Below are 20,530 nucleotides of genomic sequence, written 5' to 3' on the forward strand. Positions count from 1 at the left end.
GCATATACCCCATGACCCCTTTGCCAGCCTCCATTCCTGCCGCCCCATGCAGAAGTACAAAGCTGATTCAGACTTAGTGGTGAAGCTGAAAAAGAAAAATAAACAAAAAAACTTACCTGCACCTCACCCCAGTGGAATGACCCGCCTCCTCTTTCTGGTATTTCACATGCATGGTTACATTCCTTAAGCTTTATGGTGTATGACCCAGAATGTCCGGCGGCTGGAAAGGAGAATTTGGTAGAATGGCATTTTGTAGCAAATGGATCTGGGAAAGAGGTGTTCCCTGTTGACATAAAGTATTTTCTTCTTACTTTTTCTTCGTGAATTCAGACACCTATGTATCTTCTGGAAGAATCCATATATACCTATTTTCTGAGTTCCTTCCTCTTATCAGAGCTGATACTGACTCTAAGGGGAAGGGAGAGTTAACAAAAAAAAAGTGTCTTTTTTCCGTCCTGAAGGGGGTGTGTCCTGGGCTTGTCTGCCTGCAAGGGCAGATCATGTGGGCCAGGCATTGCTGATGAGTCAGTAGACCTGTGTTGGTGCTGCTGAGTGCTGGGGTCCTGGGACAGTACCAGTTGTCATTCTGAACAGCGTGAGGAGGGCTGGAACCACAAGTTTCTGGGAAGAAGGTCTCCCTCAGGCTGTGGTGCCAAACAGCGATCACCAGGTAAGCACTGATGGCTGTTGATCTGTTTCGTTAGACTGTCCTAACTGTTCATCTGAGATGATTTTTCTCCCAGAGGGGAAAGATTCTGGTCTTTATTTTATTCCTTGAAGAAATTTTTAAAAAGGAGATATGGAGAAACGAATGAGGGAGAATGACAGAATTTAGCTTCTTGCTTTCTGTCTAAATGTCTGAAGGTGGTTTGCTGAGTCTTCAGCTTCAGGTTTTCCGACTCCGGTCACACTGCTCTGTCTTGATGATAACACAGCACCCTTCTTTTTCCACTGTGCCCGAGAGGAACACGGTCTGCTCCAACAAGGCTACTTGTTAAAAATGTCAGTTACATAATGTGCACTGACTAGTGATGCGTTAGCCAGATCCATTTCATAAATAAAATTGAACTTAGAAGATTAAGCTTGTTCTCAATTTAGTTTGAATCTGATCACTCTTTATTGGAATCAGCGTGTGCCTGAGAACTACTTCCCAGGTTATCGCTCTCCTTGAACTCTACCACGTCTCCAGGTTGGCTCTCGGAACCATCCCCCTACTCTTTCCACAACTAAAACCTAAGTGATACCCTATATTTTATGAACAACAGCTCTGGAAATTCATATTTGTTTGTTTCTCATGAAAAATACATTCATGTAAATTCAGTGCCCATGTAATTCACCCATGCCAGAGATTAAATGACGAAAAGGTACTGAAGGAAGTAGGAAAACAAGGTTATTTGGAAGACGTGTGTGGAGGGGTGACCTTGTCTCTTTCTTAGTGATAGCTGTTAAGCTAAACTTGATAGTAAGACATATAGGCTGCAGATGATGGAGGATAAATTAACTAAAATTAAAGTGTAGTTTGTGATGTCAGAACATTAGAACAAGCTATTTATCATGCTTTTTCCTTCTGAAAAGATAGTAGTATAATAGTAACAACCTGATACCACTTACTGATATCACTGATAATAAATTTTGAGCAAGATTTTTGACTTTTCGTATTCTGATAACTTAATTTGTAATATGGTAGCAATAAGCATTAGAATTGAAAATGGGTGTGTGTGTATGTTGCATCCTACAATTTTGACTTACAAACCATTCTCATTTCATGTGTGGTCTAATGTGAATGATTGCTGAATGTCATGTCTTGTGTCTCTGAGGAGGCAGTAAATTTCTTGAAAATGGTTAGTGTGCATATTAGAAGGTACACCTCTTAAAGGGCTGAAGATAAGGGGGAGCATCATACTTTCACTTGTTTTTAAAGGAGTACTCTTTGGGCTCTCTGTTTGCTTATTTTAAGCTTATTATTTATTTGGAAGGCAGAGGAATAAGCAGAGTTCTCTCTCTCTTCCTGGTTCTTTTCCTACATTCCCTCAACAACTGGGACTAGGCCAGGCCAAAGCTGGCAGCCAGGAACTCAGTCTGTGGCTCTCACATGGATGGTAACTACTACTAGAGGTAGCACCTGCTATGCTCCAGAGTGCGGGAGACTGGAGTTTTTAGTGGAGATGAGTGGAAAATATGGTATAGAAAGTAGGTATTCCAAGCAGAACCTTAACGGCTGCAAGAAATACTGTTCTGAATCCCATATTGTCACTTAAATATGTTTTTGGTGTCTTTCATCCTGTAATGAGAGAAATTCCAATTCCTGCCTAAAACTAATGTAAATGAATACTTTCATTCAAGCTAGAGTGGAAGTGAATTGCTTTAGTGCTTTGGTTTGGAGCAAGTGGAAACTTGAAGAAATAAGAGGATAGTGAGGTTCTAAGCATAGCAGTGGTGGGTGAATCACAAAAGTGGACAACTCAGAAAATGGAAAGGGCAACTTCAGGACACATATCCCTGTATTCACAGTTTTGCTTAAGGTCAAACTTATAAAATCACGTGCAAATTTCCCACCCAGTTTAAATCTGTATATTTGAAACTTTCTATCTTGTGTAATTCTCTTTCTTTTAAAGACAATTGGTTATTTAAGAGGGAGAGGAGAAGGTAGGGGTGAGGATGGAAGAGACAAAGCAAACTGCTATCTTCTGGATTATTCCTGAAATGCTCATAACATTGAAATGCTCAGAGCCAGGAGTTTAGCAGTGGAAGCTGAGAGATGGAAACAGTCTAGTCTCCCATGTTGGTGGCAAGAACCCAGTTACATTAATCATCGCTGCTGCCTTCCAGAGTGTGCATTAGCAGGAAGCTGAACTCAACAACCAGGCTGGGCATTAAACCCAGTTATTCTGATAAGAAACATGAGCATCTTAGCCTCTAGGCTAAATGCTTAGCACTGGTTTTTAATGCTGTTTGGTAAAGAATAGTCATTGTAACATAGAAGTGGGTAGACTGTTTTAATCATGTCTTAGGAATTTGTTTACATAGTCTGTTAGCATCAGTACTTACAGGATGTCAGGGCCTGTACAGTTCTTGTTTGGATGGGTATATGATTTTAATATCTGTGAAAATAGTTTAGAGACTTGGAGAGAAAGTGTGAAAGATCTACAGTTTGAAACACATTTCCCCTAGTCTTGTTCGATTCCTGAACTACAGAGCACAAAGTCAGTAGGGAGAGAAAATCTCTTACCATACGCCCTCCCCAGTAATCAGCTAACTAAAAGATCATCTAAGCTCCTATTTAATGGATTATGGGAATCTGGGCCCTGGCATGTTGTGAATGGAAATCTCTCAAATTACAGACGTCACATTTTTATGTGCAGTTCATTTGATAAGCAGAATGTAAAGAGATGAACAACTACATGGTAAATTAAGTCTTGTGGCTGAGAACTCTCACTTCTTGTGGTGTTTCTGATCTTGAATGCAAGTGTTGTCTTTGAGTTCCTGAAGGCTCTACACCTTGAAAATGCTTGAGTTTTTGTCTGTTGTAAATAAAATCAGTAGAAAGGAAGAATTTTAATAAAGTTGTTAAAATTTCTTTAATCATTTGCTTATTTAACATAAAATAAAAATCTAGAAGTCTGACCATAGAAATTGCTTTTGTGTTTAGGGAGAAGCAGACATTTACTGTAAATTTGTGATGTTAGGACAGCTTTTCGCATGTAATCTTTGGGGCAAAGAGAGTTTGTGTTAAGCAAATTATATTTTCCATGAAAATATTTTCCATTTGTGTTTATACTTTAGCCTAACCAGGATTTCTCTGGTCTCTTTGAGAATCAGGTAAAATATTTCTTTTTTTAAAAAAATTTTACTTCTTTTTATTATCATTTTATGATACAGTTCCATAGGCCCTAGGATTTCCCTTATCTCCTCCCCATCTTCCTCTCTCCTCACTGAGTTCCCCTGTATCATTACTACAGTATAGTTCTTCATACACAGTCATATGTCCATCATTGCTAGCATGGACATGGACAATGGCAGAGAGTCCATCATTCTATTGTCAAGATAGAGTTAACAGGTTCATTGGGAGTATATCTTTGTCTGGAAGTAGAGAAGCATACTGCATTGTATCCTCACATCTGGATGTGATAGTCTCCATCACACAGTTGTAAATCATCCCTTATATGAATAGCCACAATACAATATCAACAATAGGAAGAAAAATTGAAATTTACAACACCATAAACTTAAATAACATGTTACTGAATGACTAATGTGTCGCTGAAGAAATGAAAATCAAGAAACTTCTTGAAGAAAATGATGCTTCTGTATGATCTATAAGTCATTGAAGAATTTAATCAGAAGTGTTTTGAAGAGATGAAACTAATAAAAAATATCAAAATCTGATCTTCGTTGGTGAGATGTGTCTCCTGTAGGCAACAAATAGTTGGGTTTTGTTTTTTAATCTAGTTTACTAATCTATGAGGTTTGATTGATGAGTTTAATTCATTTACATTCAGGGTCAATACAAATAGGTAGTAATTTGGTTTTGCCATTTTAGCAATGGGTTGTTCATTGATTTAGTCTTCTGTTGTTATTTTACTGGGATGATACCATGCTGAGGCTGCACCGTTGTCTGTACAACCTTTCTCCCACTTTTGGTTGGAGCTGGTCCCAGGATTAGGGAGCCACCAGTTGTTCTATATAGCTAGGTTATTAGTGGTGTTAATCTTGCCGGAACCTATTAGCCGTTAGGTCTGAGGGCTACAAGGGCCTATTTTGACCTGTACAATGCTATCGTTGGTATTATTTTCCTGTGGGACCAGTGCAATCCACTGAGCTCAGTGAGTTCTTGCCAAGCTCAGTGTATATGCAGCTCACTGTCATCCCTGCAGTCTTAAAACCCCTGCCACACTGTATGAAGTGGTGCCTAATGTACCACTATTAGATTTCTTGATCTGCTGGCTGTTAGGTCTGAAGGCTACCAAGACTTGTCTTGGGTGGAACCTGTAGGATGCCATGTTGTTACAGTTCACTGAGCCAGAAATGAGTTCACTCCCAGCTCAGTGCATGCACAGTCCTGCTCCATGGCCTTTGCCTCCTTCAACAAAACAGCGCCTAATGTCAGACTGTTCCTGCACTACCTGTCTGGGACCTGCCGCTGTCTCTGCCCCTGGTCAAATCAAACAGACCAGCAGGACGAGCAGGATGAGCATTCTTTCTCTGGGTTCACCTCTGGAGTCCCAGTAAATGTCCCTTCCCACCTTGTTGCTTGTGGAGTTCCAGCTGCTGGTGAAGTTCATTTTGCAGTTTGCTGCATGCTGTTGGGGTGTCAGTCACTGCAACACCACACCATTGCTTCACTGCTTTCCTGTGTCTGTCAATCATAGGTACCCCTCTGCTGTTGTTCTGTCCTCTCCTATTTCCTGGAATGTGCCTTCTTTGCTTCACACTGGCTAATATTTCTTCATCTGTTTAAATGTGTCCTTACCCTATTCCACCATCTTCCCAACTCAGGTTAAATATTTCTAATAAGAAATTTGATGCCATTAATTTCTTAAGCACACAACACTCTTCGATGTAGACTAAAATATATTGAAACAAAATAATTAATAAAAGAAAACACACAGATATTAACAGAGTTTTTAAAGATTTCTTTATTTTGCTTGATATTCAAAGTTGCTGAGATTGAGGGGGGAAGAGAGAGAGAAAGAGAGAAATCTCTATCCTCTGGTTTACTTCCCAAGTGGCTGCTACAGCCAGAGGTGAGCTGGTCTGAAGCTGGGAACCAGGTGCTTTTTCTGGGTCTCCCATATGGGTGCAGAGGCCCACAGATTTGAGCCATTCTCTGCTGCTTTCCCAGGCCACAATTAGAGAGCTGAATCAGAAATGGAGCAGCTGGGATTTGAACTGATGCCCATATGGGCTGCCGGTGCCATAGGTGGGGGATTAGCTTTCTACTCTACTGTATTTGGTCCTGCAATGATTTTAAATCAACTATCAGAATTTTATTATATAAAAGAATGGTTTCTCTTTTTTTATTAATTATTTTGCGTTATGTGACAGTTTCATAGGCTCTGGGAATCCCCCCACCGCTCCCCACGCCCTTCCCCCCTGGTGGGTTCCTCCACCTTGTTGCAGCATTACAGTTCAAATTCAATCAAGATTCTTTCTTTGCAAACATATACCAAGCATAGAGTCCAGCTACTTATTGTCCAGATGGATTGAACAGTTTCTTGGGGAGACTATTTCTGCTCTGAAGTTAGAGCTGGTAGAATATCATCCCAATCAATTAAGAATCCCAATATAACATCAACAGCAATTTATAACATTATGGAATTGACATGGTTTTGAGTAACCAATATGTTAAAAAAAATGCAAGTTCTTAACCACATCCTATGATTAGCTCATTGACATTTCAATTTTAGTTTATGTACAGGACCGGCTTCTATATACAAAAGAATGGTTTCTAAAATTGATGAATTACCAAGACAATCTTGCAAGGAATGACTTTGTCAGCAAATGCAATTGCCACAATTGTCCATTTATTTGAGGAAATGAAAATAAATCACTGTTTTATACCAAAACTGAACTCCAGAAGGAATGAAGACTTAAATATATTAAAAACTAGATGTGTTTTAGAAATTAAAGAAGTGATAGAGGAAACTGTAAAAGAATTTTTAAAAATGATGCTTGCATGGAAAAAAATCTGTAACACAATCCTAAAATTTAAAATCCATTATATTAGAGATTCACAGAGGTGACTTCCTGAACACTTCAATCTTTTGCGCAGAAGCAAACAGCAATAAAGGTTAAAAGATAAGAGATATAACCAACTATTTTATAACACAAGAGATGATAATCGTTGCATATAGAAATCTTCTAAAGGATAATTTTTAAGTGCCAGGATCCCATATCCGCGCTAGTTCATGTCTCAGCTGCTCCACTTCCCATCCAGCTCTCTGCTTATGGCCTAGTAAGCAGTAGAGGATGGCTCAAAACCTTGGGACCCTGCACTGCATTGGAGACCCAGAAGAAGCTCCTGGCTTCCGATAAGCTCAGCTCCAGCAGTTGTGGCCATTTGGAGAGTGAACCAGCAGATGGAAGATCTTTGTCTCTCCTTCTATCAGTGAATCTGCCTTTCCAATAAAAATAAATAAATCATTAAAAAAAGAGAGAAAAACAGAGGAATTTTTCCACAGAATGTTTAGAACAATGATTAAGTAGCCAAGCCAGAGAACTATGATTTGAAAAATGATAAATATAACTAATAATAATTCATATAAATATTACAACAGTAAAATTTTCCCCTGAAAATTGGGCAACATTAAAAGCATGCTGGAGTTAGTGATCAGGCAGGCATTTCTATGTCTTATGGGAAAGAGTAATCAAATACAAGGAGCAGAGAAATTTGGCTATGTCAAAACTAAAAAAAAAAAAAAAAAAAAAGCAATCTTTTAAAGTAGAATTTTTGTCGATCTAGAATATTCTGGCTTGCCTGAAAGCTTGAGAGCAGCATGTGGGAGGTCCATAAAGCGGTGAGAATGAGTTTGTTCTTCCTTCTGACCTCAGTGTGCAGCCTTTATGTTTTGTGAATGAAACTGATCCTATATTTTCAAGAGGGTGGAATCCTAGATTCTATTTCCAGAAGAATCATTTGGGAAACAATTGAAAAATTTTCTTTTTGTTGTTTAGAACTTTACATTGAAAATGCTGTTAACATGCATATGGAACTATAAACAGTGTTTCTAGTAGATTTGATAGTTTCTGCCTCAGAGTTGAAGTTGAGAAGTCAGATGTTTGTTTTACACTTATTTAAAAATAGGTCACCTGAAAGAGCTGTAACATGTCAATCTTCCTGTTCACAGATGAAGACCCTCTGGTGCCTATCTGCCAGGTTCTTTCCAGAAATGATCGTTTGTGCTTTCATCCTTGGCTATTGGGGGGGTCTCCTCAGACAATGAGGTTATTCATATTTGTTAAGAAGATGGATTAGAAACAAATGTTCTTCCTTCCTCTGAAAAGACATGAGCTTCTTCATACGAAATTCTGATGGAGATCACATTAACAGTTTTGACTTTTTTTTTTTTTAAAGATTTATTATTATTGGAAAGCCGGATATACAGAGAGGAGGAGAGACAGAGAGGAAGATCTTCCATCTGATGATTCACTCCCCAAGTGAGCAACGGGCCGGTGCTGCGCCGATCCGAAGCCAGGAACCAGGAACCTCTTCCGGGTCTCCCACGCGGGTGCAGGGTCCCAAAGGTTTGGGCCGTCCTCCACTGCTTTCCCAGGCCACAAGCAGGGAGCTGGATGGGAAGTGGAGCTGCCGGGATTAGAACCGGCGCCCATATGGGATCCCGGTGCGTTCAAGGTGAGGACTTTAGCCGCTAGGCCACACGCTGCCGGGCCAAGTTTTGACTTTTTTAAAATCAACTCTCAGGCTACAAAATCTATTTCACTTACAGTCCAAGGATCGTACTAGATTCTTACTGAAGAGCAATTTGGTGAAATAGCTGATATGATCTTTTTTTGAAAGTGTGAAATAGAAGTAATTCTCATCTATTTTATAAAATGATGGAAATGAATCAATACATATGAGAGCTGTTTGTAAATTTGAACCTTTGCCATTTTTTTTTCTAATTAGGTAGTGATCACCTGTTTGGAGGGATATTCAAGCATTTTTCTAAAGGAAATAATAGAAGAGGAACCTTATATTTTTCTGCATTTTACCTGATGCAATTAAGCAATGTCAATTCAAAGGATTAGAAGTAAGCTAGAAATGTTTGTGCTAATTAATAATTGAGGAGTTGGCTGGAAGGAAGAGTTTTGCACCTTTTCTGTGATGCTATAAATCACCCTTCAATGGATTGATGTTTACTCCTGCTGTAAGGAGCCACTAGTGAGTGGAGAAAGCTTGTCACAGAGATTGCCAGAGTGTCAAAATCATGCTTAACAGACTCTTCAAGGACACAAAGCACAGACTAATTAGATAGAAAAACAGAATCTTTAAGACGAATTGTTAAGAAGTTGGCTGAGACAGGCTGAAAGCAGCAGCAATAAGGGAAAAATGCTTTTCGGGTGAAACTGTACCAAGTGGCCAAGGAACCCACAGACTTGTAAAAAACATGTTGTTTAAGAAAAGGTTTCAGGCAAAGAACTGGTTCATACATTGGACTCTAAAGACACATGCATTCAATCCATACAGGGAAGACTAAGGATTCTGGAAACAAATAGAGTCAGCAACCCAGCAGTTGTTGCAAAATGGGATGTGGAGCTCATGGCTTTTGGAGTTTCCCTGAGTCTATGGATCTATAATCACAACATATTTTTAAGACTGTGAGGGTGCTCCAGAAAGTGTGTGGAAAAGTATAATTAAAAGGTATTCATTTTGGTGGAAAGAAAGAAAGAAAGAAAAGAAAGAAAGAAAGAAAGAAGAGAAAGAAGGAAATGAAGGAAAGAAAGAAAGAGAGAGGGAGAGAGAGAGAGAAAGGAAGGAAGGAAGGAGAAAGAAAGAAAATCAAAACCCCAACATTGAAATCCAAACATTCAATGTATTTTCACAGTTCATGAAAAATGTATGTTATGAAAAAATTATATGTATATTTAATTTTTTTGCATAAACATGAACTTGTCTTTTAATTCTATTTGCCATGAACTTCTTGAAGTACTCTCAGGTCATCAGCCAGGGCTTCAACACTTAGGGAACTGGCAGCTCTCAACAGTGATGCAGTGAGTGAAAGTTCAATTGCATGTTCTAACATATTGGTCACTCAATACCATGTCAATTAACTCCATGATGTTTTAAATTGTTGTTGATGTTATGTTGGAGCTTTTCATTGGAGGGGATGATATTCAGCCAGCTCTACTCTGGTCTCCCAATGAAATTGTTGAATTTATCAAGACAGCAAGATGCTGGACTCTATGCATGGTACATGCTCACAATGAAGGAATCATGACTGGATACGAACTGTACTACTGCAACAATGTGGAGGAATCCAATATGGGAGGAGGGCATGGGGAGGGGTTGGGGAAATCCCAGAGCCTATGAAATTGTGTCATAAAACAAAATAAAAAGAGAAAAAGAAAGTTCAATAATTGGTTAAGTGTCCTAGGAAGGGTAACTAACTGAATAGTTGTTTTCATTCCTTCTGGACAGAAGCCCAGAATTCTTTTGAAAAATTATTTATTATTTCAATTAAAAGACAGATTTACAGAGAGAAGGGTCCTCCATTTGTTGGCTCAACCCCCAGTGGCTGAGTTGATCTGAAGCCAGGACCCAGGAGTTTCTTCCTGGTCTTTGACATGGGTACAGAGTCCGAAGGCCTTGGGCCGTCCTCCGCTGGGAAGTGGCGCAGCTGAGACATGAACCAGTGTCCATATGTTATCATGCCAGGCCCAGTTTAGGGTTCTTTTTTTAAAAAAGATTTATTTATTTTTATTGGAAATGCAGATATATGCAGAGAAGAGGAGAGACAGAGAGGAAGATCTTGCATCTGATGATTCACTCCCCAAGCGGCTGCAACCGAAGCCAGGAGCGTGGAGCCTCTTCTGGATCTCCCACGTGGGTGCAGGATCCCAAGGCTTTGAGCCATCCGCAACTGCTTTCCCAGGCCACAAGCAGGGATCAGGATGGGAAATGGGGCTGCCAGGATTAGAACCAGCACCCATATGGAATCCCCATGTGTTCAAGGTGAGAAGTTAAGCCTCTAGGCTTCTGCGCCAGGCCCCCAGTTTAGGATTTTTAAAAGTCATCCTTTTATTCTCAGCTGAATTCTTTTTTTTCTTTTCAAGATTTATTTTATGTTCATTGGAAAGTCAAATATACAGAGAAGGAAAGACAGAGAGGAAGATCTTGCATCTGATGATTCACTCCCCAAGCAGCTGCAACCGAAGCCAGGAGCCTAGAGACTCTTCCAGGTCTCCCATGCTTTGGGCCATCCTTGACTGCTTTCCCAGGCCAGAAGCAGGGAGCTAGATGGGAAGCAGGGTTTCTGGGACACGAACTGGCACCCATATGGGATCCAGGTGCATGTGGGGCAAGGACCCTAGCCACTAGGCTACCATGCTGGGCCCTCAATGTTGAATTCTTTGCAGGTTGTTAGGCCATCTCAAGAGATACTTAAGAATGTTATCATCAATTTGAGGAGATGATTAGAATAAAGATGAGCAAAACTTCTCATTCTCTGCAGATCTAAATTTGGCCCCTGAATGTCATGTCAATTCGTGAAAGAACAATTAAACTAACAGTAGCAAGTGTGGAAGGGACTCTGAATGTGAATGAATCTGAACTCCTTTCATTTTACCCCTTACCTTAAACCTGAGGAAACCAAGCTCATAGACTTTTACACTTATGCAAGTAGTCAACGATGATGAACAAACGTGAGAACAAGCCTACCTCACCCATGTCCCTTCACACTATCTTTATAAACATGGAGAAATGTGTATAAGACATACATTGAACATTTTACTGTGTGTTCATGTGTGTAGGCATCCATTGCAATTCTTAATAATCAGCGGCCTTCCAGAAGTGTTCCCAGCTCCTAAAACTGTCTAAACCTTGAAACATTTTTCTATGTGTGTAATGGGTTTTATTTTCTGTTTTCCCATATACTTGTTCCACTGTCTTCTCTGTCTACTTGAAGTAACCATACACAAACACACACATACACACATATCTTTTCTCAAAGGTAAATTTGAGCACAGGTATATTTCAGTGAAGTTGTTCCCCCAGAAAACATAAAATGAGAGGTAAAATAAAACCAAAATCTTATAGTTCCTTTGCATAATTGTATGTGAGTCTTGACTTCTTTTAGATCCTATGTGGATACTTGCTCTTTCCATTCAAGCACATGTGTGTGTGTGCATGTGTGTGCATGTGTGTGCATGTGTGTGGTGTATGTGGGAGCTTGTGGGCAAATGAGCCTGAGATAGAATGAAGGGATCCAGCTCTCCTGGGAATTTTGTTTATATAGGCAGAAACAATCCCACAAATATAGAACTTAGAAAAGCAACCCCGAGTTCAACTGTGCCTAAGATTAGATTGAAGTTTCAAAATGTTGGAAAGTGTAAGGTGTGCGCAATTCCAACCAAGCACTAGCATCGATAAGGAGACAGCTTTGACATAAATAAATGATATTTGGTGTTCATAAACATAAAACTGAAAAATAGGGAGACAATGGACAGCCGTCTCCAGAGGCACATAGAAAATTCTGATTGTTTGCTGTAAGCTGAATGATAGGGATTATCAGGAATGAATTCACTAGAATGAATTGAAGGAAGTCAGGGTGGGGTATGTCTCACCATGACCATGCCAACACAGCTGAAGAGCGGGAGTTACTGGTCTCCAGCTGTCACAGAGTGAGCTAAGATATAAACAGATCATATTCTAAGGACAGCACAGATCCTCATCTTTTGTAAGGACATAGGGTTCCAAGAATGTTCTAAATGATCGGAACCTTCCCATTTTAGAAGGGAAGTAATGAAAATGCCGTGGATTTTATGGCTACTACTTGTAACATGAAGTGGAATTTATGATTACTCTCCCCTTTCCTCCAACGCGCACGCGCATACACACACACACACACACACACACACACACACAGTAATTTTTGATATCCTTATTACTGCCTTACTGCCTCGGGGCTAGATAACAGAGTTTCTAAAACAATGTACTTTCAGCACCTTGAGACTAAGATCCACCCAATTATACACCAGTAGTCATTGACACAGCAACGTATTTTGGTGATTAATTTATACCAAAAATTGACACAACTCTGGAAAGAGCGAAAAATTAGTGGTAAAGGAAACAGAGGAAGACAGTGGCTGAGCAAGACACTCAAGCAATCTTCCACAGCAACGCAAACTTTAACACCTATCCATGTATCATGTAACCCCCAAAAGAGCCAAGGGAATGAGATGAGATCCTATAGCACCTAGTTTCAGCACGATAGTAAGAAAAGATGCATTACAGAATTCAGTAAGTCAAGTACTGTTGTGTGAAGAGGGCATAGGGAGCAGACCTTAGACTTGAAATCTAGTATCAGTCTTGCTAAAGTGAATGCAAAAGAGGATGTTGGCCTTTGCCCTCAGGCCAGCACTTGTAGGAGTCTTTAGCCCCGGGGCTGCTTTCACCATTTCTTCCCCAGCCTCCAGGCGACAGCAGAGAAAGGCTATAGCCAGAAGGAAATAGGATGGGAAAGGAAACTTAAGTACTGGAAACTGAAAGTTGAGTCTTGCAGTGGGTCCCAGTGCCACATCAAGCCCAAAGGCCTCTGTTGCAGGCTAGTCCTCACAGATGATGTGTGTCTTGATGGAACAACTGAGTGTTGTTCTTGTATCACTCCCTGCCTTTTGTGTACTTGGTGTGCATGTGCAAGTCAGCATAGGATCTTGTAGCTATGACAATTAGGCACAACCCAGTTAAGTGAAAGCTTGGGCAGCCAAGGAATTGCCGTTATCATTCTCCCCCTGCCAACTGTGGACAGGGAGAAAGAACAAAAGTCCAGCCACTGAAAACTAGAATGTAGAAAGTCAGTATAAGGTTGCATCTTGGATCTCTTAAAACCTTTCCTGGGAAGATCTGTCTTCAGGTAAGTGCTATGGATGGAGTTCCTGGACCTGTCCTTATCCCAAATGGAGATTCAAGTACAGGAGGGTGGCCAAAGAGACTATAGCCAAGCTTTCAAAAGTTCAGTGCAAAGGATTCCAAAATTTGCAAGAGAAACTCACAGGTTAAATTTCAAGGGAAACCTCATTGGATTAATGGGAGATTTTTCGGTTGAAACCTTAAAAGTTGGATGGGAAGGTAGTGACATTTTCCAAGTGCTGAAGGGAAACAAGCACCAACCAAGAATATTTTGCCCAGAGAAGTTATCTTCTATATCAAAGTGCTTGATTCCAGTTGCAGATACTCTACTGCTGACGCAATTTCCTTCTAACTCAGACCCTGGGAGGCAGTGTTGATGGCACAAGTTGTTGAGACCCTGCCACCCTCATGAGTGACCTGGTCTTCATAAGTTCCGAGGTCCTGGCTCTACCTCAGCAGTTACGGCTATTCAGCGATATGAGGAGTAAAAAACAGTTGAGATTTCTATCTTTCTGTCTCTCTATTCTCAAAAAAACACCCCTGGAAGTGGAGAAAAAGTTTGGAAAGAGCTAAGGCTAACTGCACTGTGGATACACACTGTGAGTGTATTCATTTATTTAGGGCTTGATGATTTACCAGTAAAGGTGAAGTAAAATGTAAAATAGAATATATTCAAGACATCTCAGGAAAGAAGTAAAGTGTGTACATACACACACATTATGAACACTGGTGAGTTTCAAAGAGTTGGTAAAAATTTTCATTCATTTTCCTCAAAATTTTTGAAGCTCCTCTGTGTGTGTGTTTATGTTATAGTATGCAATAGTTTTTCAATGGGACACTGTCCAAAGCGTTAGAAAAATACTGCTACAGAGACAAATTTCCATCACTTTTGGAAACCGTGGAGCATGGACCAGTAGGAATTGGACTTCCGGAAAATCAGATTTGGGAAAACAAGATGTAGAAGAATGATCTAGAGCACGGGTTGCTACCTAAAGAAGCTTACAAAAGTAGACTTTGGAGGTGTCCTTGGCAAACAGGTTGCAGGGGACACCAAAAGCTTTAAAGAAGAGGGCAGATACAAGGTTACGTTTATCAAGTTGCCCATTTTTCATGCCTCCCTAAAACCCTTAGGAAAGATCATGGTTAAAAAAGTGGGCTGTATGTATGGAAGTTCTGACCCTGCCTCTAACGCCCTTTCTCTTCTGTAGATCAGAGAGCAGTGCTGGTAGGAATGGTGTGTTTGCATGAAGCCTGAGGCACATCCATGAAGCAAGGTAAGGGCTGCAAAAGGCAGCCCAGGTCTGTGTTTCCTGTACCACGAATCAGGGACACTTACTCCAAAGATAGATCATTATTGAGTTTGGGAGTCATAACTTCTTTTTTTTATTTATTATTTTTAATTCATTAATTACATTGTATTATGTGACACAGTTTCATAGGTACTTGGATTCTCCCCACCCCTCCCCAAACCCTCCCACCATGGGGAGTCATAACGTCTTGTCTTTTCCCATGGAGATGTGAAAGAAATATTGAGGGGGCCATAGGGAAGGATTCCTTCAAATTCTTTTGAAGGGCAGGTGGGAGAAACTCAAGCACTGCCTCCAAGAATGTGTGTTAGCAGGAAGCTGGAATCACAAATGGAATTGGGATTGAACCCATACACTTTGATATGGGATGTGGGATTTTTTTTCACAGATTTGTTAATTTTACTTGAAAGTCAGAATTACACAGATAAGAGAGAAAGGAGATAGATAGATAGATAGAGATCTTCCATGTGCTGGTTCACTTCCAAAATGACCAAAATGGTCAGTGGTAGGCCAGTTCGAAGCTAGGAACCAGGAGCTACTTCTGAGCCTCCCGTTTCGGTGCAGGGACCCAAGGATTTAGGTCACGTTCCACTGCCTTCTAAGGCCAAAAGCAGAGAGCTGGGATAATTACAGAAACCAGAACTTGAGCTAGCACCCATGTGGGATGCCAATGCCACAGGCTGAGGATTAGCCTGGTGTGCCACTGTGCTTGCCTGTCCAAGTGGCATTTTAATCACAGTACCACTTGCCTACCTCTGGAAAGAAAATTCTGATTTATCAATTTTTAATTTTCTGTTTACATCAAATAACCTTGATATAAGCAGTTAATTTTATGACCGTGTCAGTGTACTGAGTTTTGTCCAGATTATTTAAGGTAGCCATAAGCTTGAGGACAACCTATTGCTAATTGTATTAACTGTAAGAAAGCAGAATTCTTGGATAGGTTCCTTACTATTTTTATGGTGAAATGTTCTGATTCTGTCTTTGTGTTAGAGCTCCTAAGGGATTTGGTTATTTTAGTGCTTACCTTCACTGAGATGAAGGAAACTCAGTGAAATATTAAAAAAAACCCTACTATTTAATGCCCCATTTGTGGCATTAAATGCATTAAAATGTCACGATTTTAAAAAAGCCTCTGTTAGTCTAATTTTATCATTTAGAACAGAATTCTGGTGCAGTTTTCTTCTATGTTGGTCAAGATGGAAACTTACTGTTTATACAGTGGGAACAGGCTATGTTGCCATAGCCTCTGTGAAGTGGAAAAGTAGCCAAGCACTCAGAGATGCCGGTCAGCTCAGCTAATCTGGGCCTTACAACACTGCACTTGTACATGTTGGATGGAGTTGTTTGCGTTTGGACCTCAGCCTTACATGGTACACTGCTTGCCTGGTCACACACTAAACACCTGGCTGTCCATCCACAGGCCAGTGAAGAGGAGAGGGACTGCCGACAATGCGACTTGGAGTGTTGTGGCTCGTCTCTCTCTTGACTGTCATGGAGGGCCACGAGGGTTTCCTAGGGGTGAGTTGGCCTAAGTCCCATTCTTCTTTTCAACTTCTCTCCTATCTCCTTTCTGGTAATTTTGAAATCAACTCCTCTTAGAGCAATCAAAATTACATAATTTAGCGAACTAGGAGTCAGAATTCCTAAATTTGTGCCTCAACATTATCAGTATTCACTGTGTGGTTGTTTCATCAATGTAACAAAATATCAGCGGTTAACATCATAAAAAGGGAGGTTTAATTCAGCTTACAGTTTTGCAGGTGCACACTACAGGATGCAGAAGGTCCCACTGGATTGACCTCTGCTGGTGAGCTTATTGCTGGTAAGGTCTGGAGGTGACACCAAGCATCCCACGGCAGGAAATGGGGACTGAGTGTTTGTCTATGTCCATGCGGACAGTTACTACAATTCAGTCTTGAGGCTCCCGTTCTAATGATTTAACCCATCTTAATTATTTTCTGATCTCCGAATACCTTAATTAGATTATATGTCCCCCATTAGTACCCTTAACATAAGACTTTGAGGAGTCAGCTCAGGAATTTGAGAGACAAATATTTAGGCCTCAGCAGTGGTCATGGATATGTAGTTTAATTTCTTTTCGGCTTGTGGAACTGAACTGCAAAATGAGGATCTTTAAACTGGCTTGGCTATTGTTTCTAGCTGAACACACTGTGTATTACGGCCTCTTGAGTGCAGGAAAAACAAATGTGTTGAGATTAGCAATCCCTGGAACCTCCTTCTTGTTTATTCTCACTTTTTTGGTGATTTGCTCCAGGGTCAATTTAAAGCTTCCTACAGATTGGTGACTCTCCAGTTTCCATCTCAGACCCCTACCTGGACTTCAAATGGGCATATTACCGTCTATTGTTAATTCTAGCTAGACACTCAATAGATCTGTCAAATTCATATGTCCAAAATCAGATTCTCAACTTTACGCATTAAATTTATTCAAACTTTACTATCTTAGAATGTGGCCTCATCATTTCTCTTGCTACTTGGGTAGAAAACATGGTGTCATGCTTGATTCCTCACAGTCCATATCCAGGCCATTGGCAGCACTGTTCAACTTTGTCTTTAAAATATCCCCAGAATTCGAACACTTTTCGTTATGTTCATGGCTGCTACCTAGACCTACTTTATCTTGATCTTCTCTCATCTGTTATTCTAACAACCTAAGAAATGCTGCCATCGCTTCTGTTCTCCACGTGGCTGCAGGATTGAGTCTACCAAAAAGTAAACTAGAGCATGTTTTTCAAACCCTTCAGTGCTTTCCCACCACATGCAAATAAAGCCTAAAGCCCTTGCCATGACCCTTAAAGAGTGTGATACCCTGACTCCCCAGAGAAGCTTTCATCTGTTCCTCTCTTCCCACCTGCTCCTCTTAGCTACTCTGCTATCCTGTCTGCCTTCCCACACCAGACATTGTCTTACTCATGGGCCTTTGCCCAGGCTGTTCCCTCCACTTTGGAAGCTCTTCCTTTAGAGACCCCCCAGTCCTTTCCCACCTTCAGTTGCTGCTGTGGGGGCTCTCCTGGCTCTCTTCCCAACCCCACGCCACCCTGTCCTGCCTGGCTTGGATTTTAGATTTAGGATTTCACTTCACCTCGGAAAGCCAAGACCAAGGCCTGTGAAGTGCAACTCTCCAAAGCCTCATCATAACTAACTCTTTCTTTTTAACAGAGAAACGGTAACATGAAAACAAAAAGAGAATTCAGTGTGGATAACACAATGCATCAAGGTGAGACTTCACTAGACAGTGTGCTGCAGTGGATTTTGGTGCCGAGCAACTTCTAATCCGAGTAGTTCCTCTGACCAGCTGAGCTTTGTCCTATTGTAAAACACTTAATATTTATGTAGTTGGACCGATGGTAAGTCTAAGGGCAAGATATTTATGAGGATTAAATAATACAATAAAGTTATAGTGTTTTGTTTCATACCTAACAAATGACTATTCCATATCTTTCCTTTCCTTCTTTGTTCTGATAATGATATAATTAAACAGCCCAACCCTTAATCTCAGAGTGAGCTGTGTTCTGAAACTTAATTCATGGGCCTCATGTCTTCAGTGCTGGAAATATTTCTTATAGAAACAGTGATGTGTACTGATGATTGGTCAGTCCACAGAAGCTGTTCTTCCATGCAATGAGTCAACCATACAAAAATGTGCAAATAGTACCGTGGAACCTACCACCATAAAAAGTTACAATTGTTTGCAAAAATTAAATCGAAACCTTAAGTTGCAGTGCCATGAATACATTTTCCTTGGCAGTGAGAATATAAGCTTTTATTTGGTTATTCATACATGACAGATATTATTTCAAATACATGAGATGAATTGAATTCTTATACCAACCACCTAAATTAAGTACAATGGTCACCTTTACATTACAAATAGTTAAAATAAAACACAGAGCTAAGTGCAGAAACCAGAGTTCAAACCCAGTACATCTAACTCCAGGACTACTACCATTCTACTGACAGTGTAGCTAGTGTCATTCTTTTGCCTATTCCTCATATGTCACTGTCTTGGGAAGCTCCAATGAAAATGATCTTAGCTCCCCCTGACCCAAGACCTGGGACAGAAATTCTGGCCTGATAGAAGATGGAGAGAGTAAGAGCTGGGCTGAAAGGCTGGACTATCCATAGACAAACTTCAAAGGATCTCAAATCCCACAAAACATCTTACCAAATTTCAGAATAACAAGTCTAAGGCAATTTGGGGTGGGAATAAACTCAGAGGATTCATCTTCTGTTCCAAATCGGAACAGTTAATGGCTTCCCCCTGGGAAAAAGAACAGGTGTTCCTCAGAAACTATTATCTAGGAATGAGTGTGCACTAAACCACATGTTAAAATTTAATTCTGGTTAGCTTTTTTATTTTATATAAGTACTCAAACTCACCCAATTGAGACTATTTTCAGAAAAAAAGAAAGTGCTGTTTAGAATGTGTGAGACTGAGAGTTTTATACTGAAGATACTGGAGACAAGAGCAAAGAGTGATAAAGATTTTTATTTTAACCTGTTGTCCTTTCAGTTTTAATGTATGGGAATTCAGTCTGTATGGGCTCTGAGGAAGTGTGTCGAATTAGGAGACTTATTCTGGGGAAGCACAGAAAACAGAATCAGAGGCTACATATACATTAGCCATCATGTGGGAGCTAAACGAGTGTTCATTTTCCATCAGTATCTGATCAACAGAACTCAGCACCAAGCAGTGTCCTCATGATTTTTAGGATGCGCCTGATGGGAGCTTTGTTTTTTATCCTCAGTTGTGTGCCACCCCAGACAGAAACATTTCTTCTGACTACCTTTCTCTTTCTAGATGCAATCCAGGAATATGAATTACTGCTTCAGGTAACCTATACAGATGCCCAGGACAAAAATGTCTTGAAGGATTTTCTGAATTCCTGGAATTTTTCACCATTTCAGCTGTATGGGTCTACACAGATCATCAGAGCAAAGGCTACCACGTGTAAGCTAGCAATCTGGTGGTGAGAAGTGTAAATAGATTAGCCACTTTGGGCTAGGATGCGCTGTAAGAAATGGTCATTCCTAAAATCTGAGGCTTGAAACAATAAAAGTTTCATTTCTTCTTTGTGCTCTATGTCCCATTGCAAGTGAGCAGAGGGATTGTGTCTGTGCTCGTTACTTGGGAAACCAAGCTGATGTATCAGACCGTAACTGAGATGCACCCAATCTGAGCTGTGAAGCAATGAAACCACACACAACTTCAGTGAAACAACTGAATTCTCTAACTCAGAAGTGACACATGAAAATTCTGGTTGTGATTCACTGCTCAGAACTGGTGCCATGGCTCTAGCCAGCCTCAGGGGGCTGGATTTGCAAACTTAATGAGTGCCTGGAAGAATGTAATGCATAGTTGGCTAATGGCACTAATAACCACAAAGATGTGCAGGGAAGTTAAATGATTTTTGTGAAGCAGGGATTCTCAAAGTGTTGTGCCCAAGGCCAGCACAAGGAGATTGAATGAAAATGCCTCATCCCAGACTTGCTGAATAAGAATTTCCATGATGACATGTTCTAAGTCATACTGATATATGATATAGTTTGAGAATCACCTCATTTTCATTACTACATATGTTTTCACCAAGATTTGCTCCAGTTTTTGATTAATAAAAAGGGTGACTATTAG

General features: G+C 40.4%; 1 protein-coding gene across 1 annotated transcript in view; it reads left to right on the forward strand.

Moving 5' to 3' along the window:
• Window positions 1-563: 563 nt before the first annotated feature.
• The window catches only part of ADGRF1 (adhesion G protein-coupled receptor F1), a 45,093-nt gene continuing 25,126 nt past the window's right edge, over window positions 564-20,530 (forward strand). Inside the window, exons 1-5 of the mRNA XM_004590531.2 lie at window positions 564-670; window positions 14,776-14,841; window positions 16,298-16,395; window positions 18,058-18,115; window positions 19,700-19,849. Of these exons, the coding sequence (XP_004590588.2) occupies window positions 16,327-16,395; window positions 18,058-18,115; window positions 19,700-19,849 (277 nt within the window). The 5' untranslated portion in view covers window positions 564-670; window positions 14,776-14,841; window positions 16,298-16,326. The remainder of the gene's footprint in view (window positions 671-14,775; window positions 14,842-16,297; window positions 16,396-18,057; window positions 18,116-19,699; window positions 19,850-20,530) is intronic.

Source organism: Ochotona princeps, chromosome 1 (assembly GCF_030435755.1).
Source record: "Ochotona princeps isolate mOchPri1 chromosome 1, mOchPri1.hap1, whole genome shotgun sequence".
Lineage (NCBI taxonomy): Eukaryota > Metazoa > Chordata > Mammalia > Lagomorpha > Ochotonidae > Ochotona > Ochotona princeps.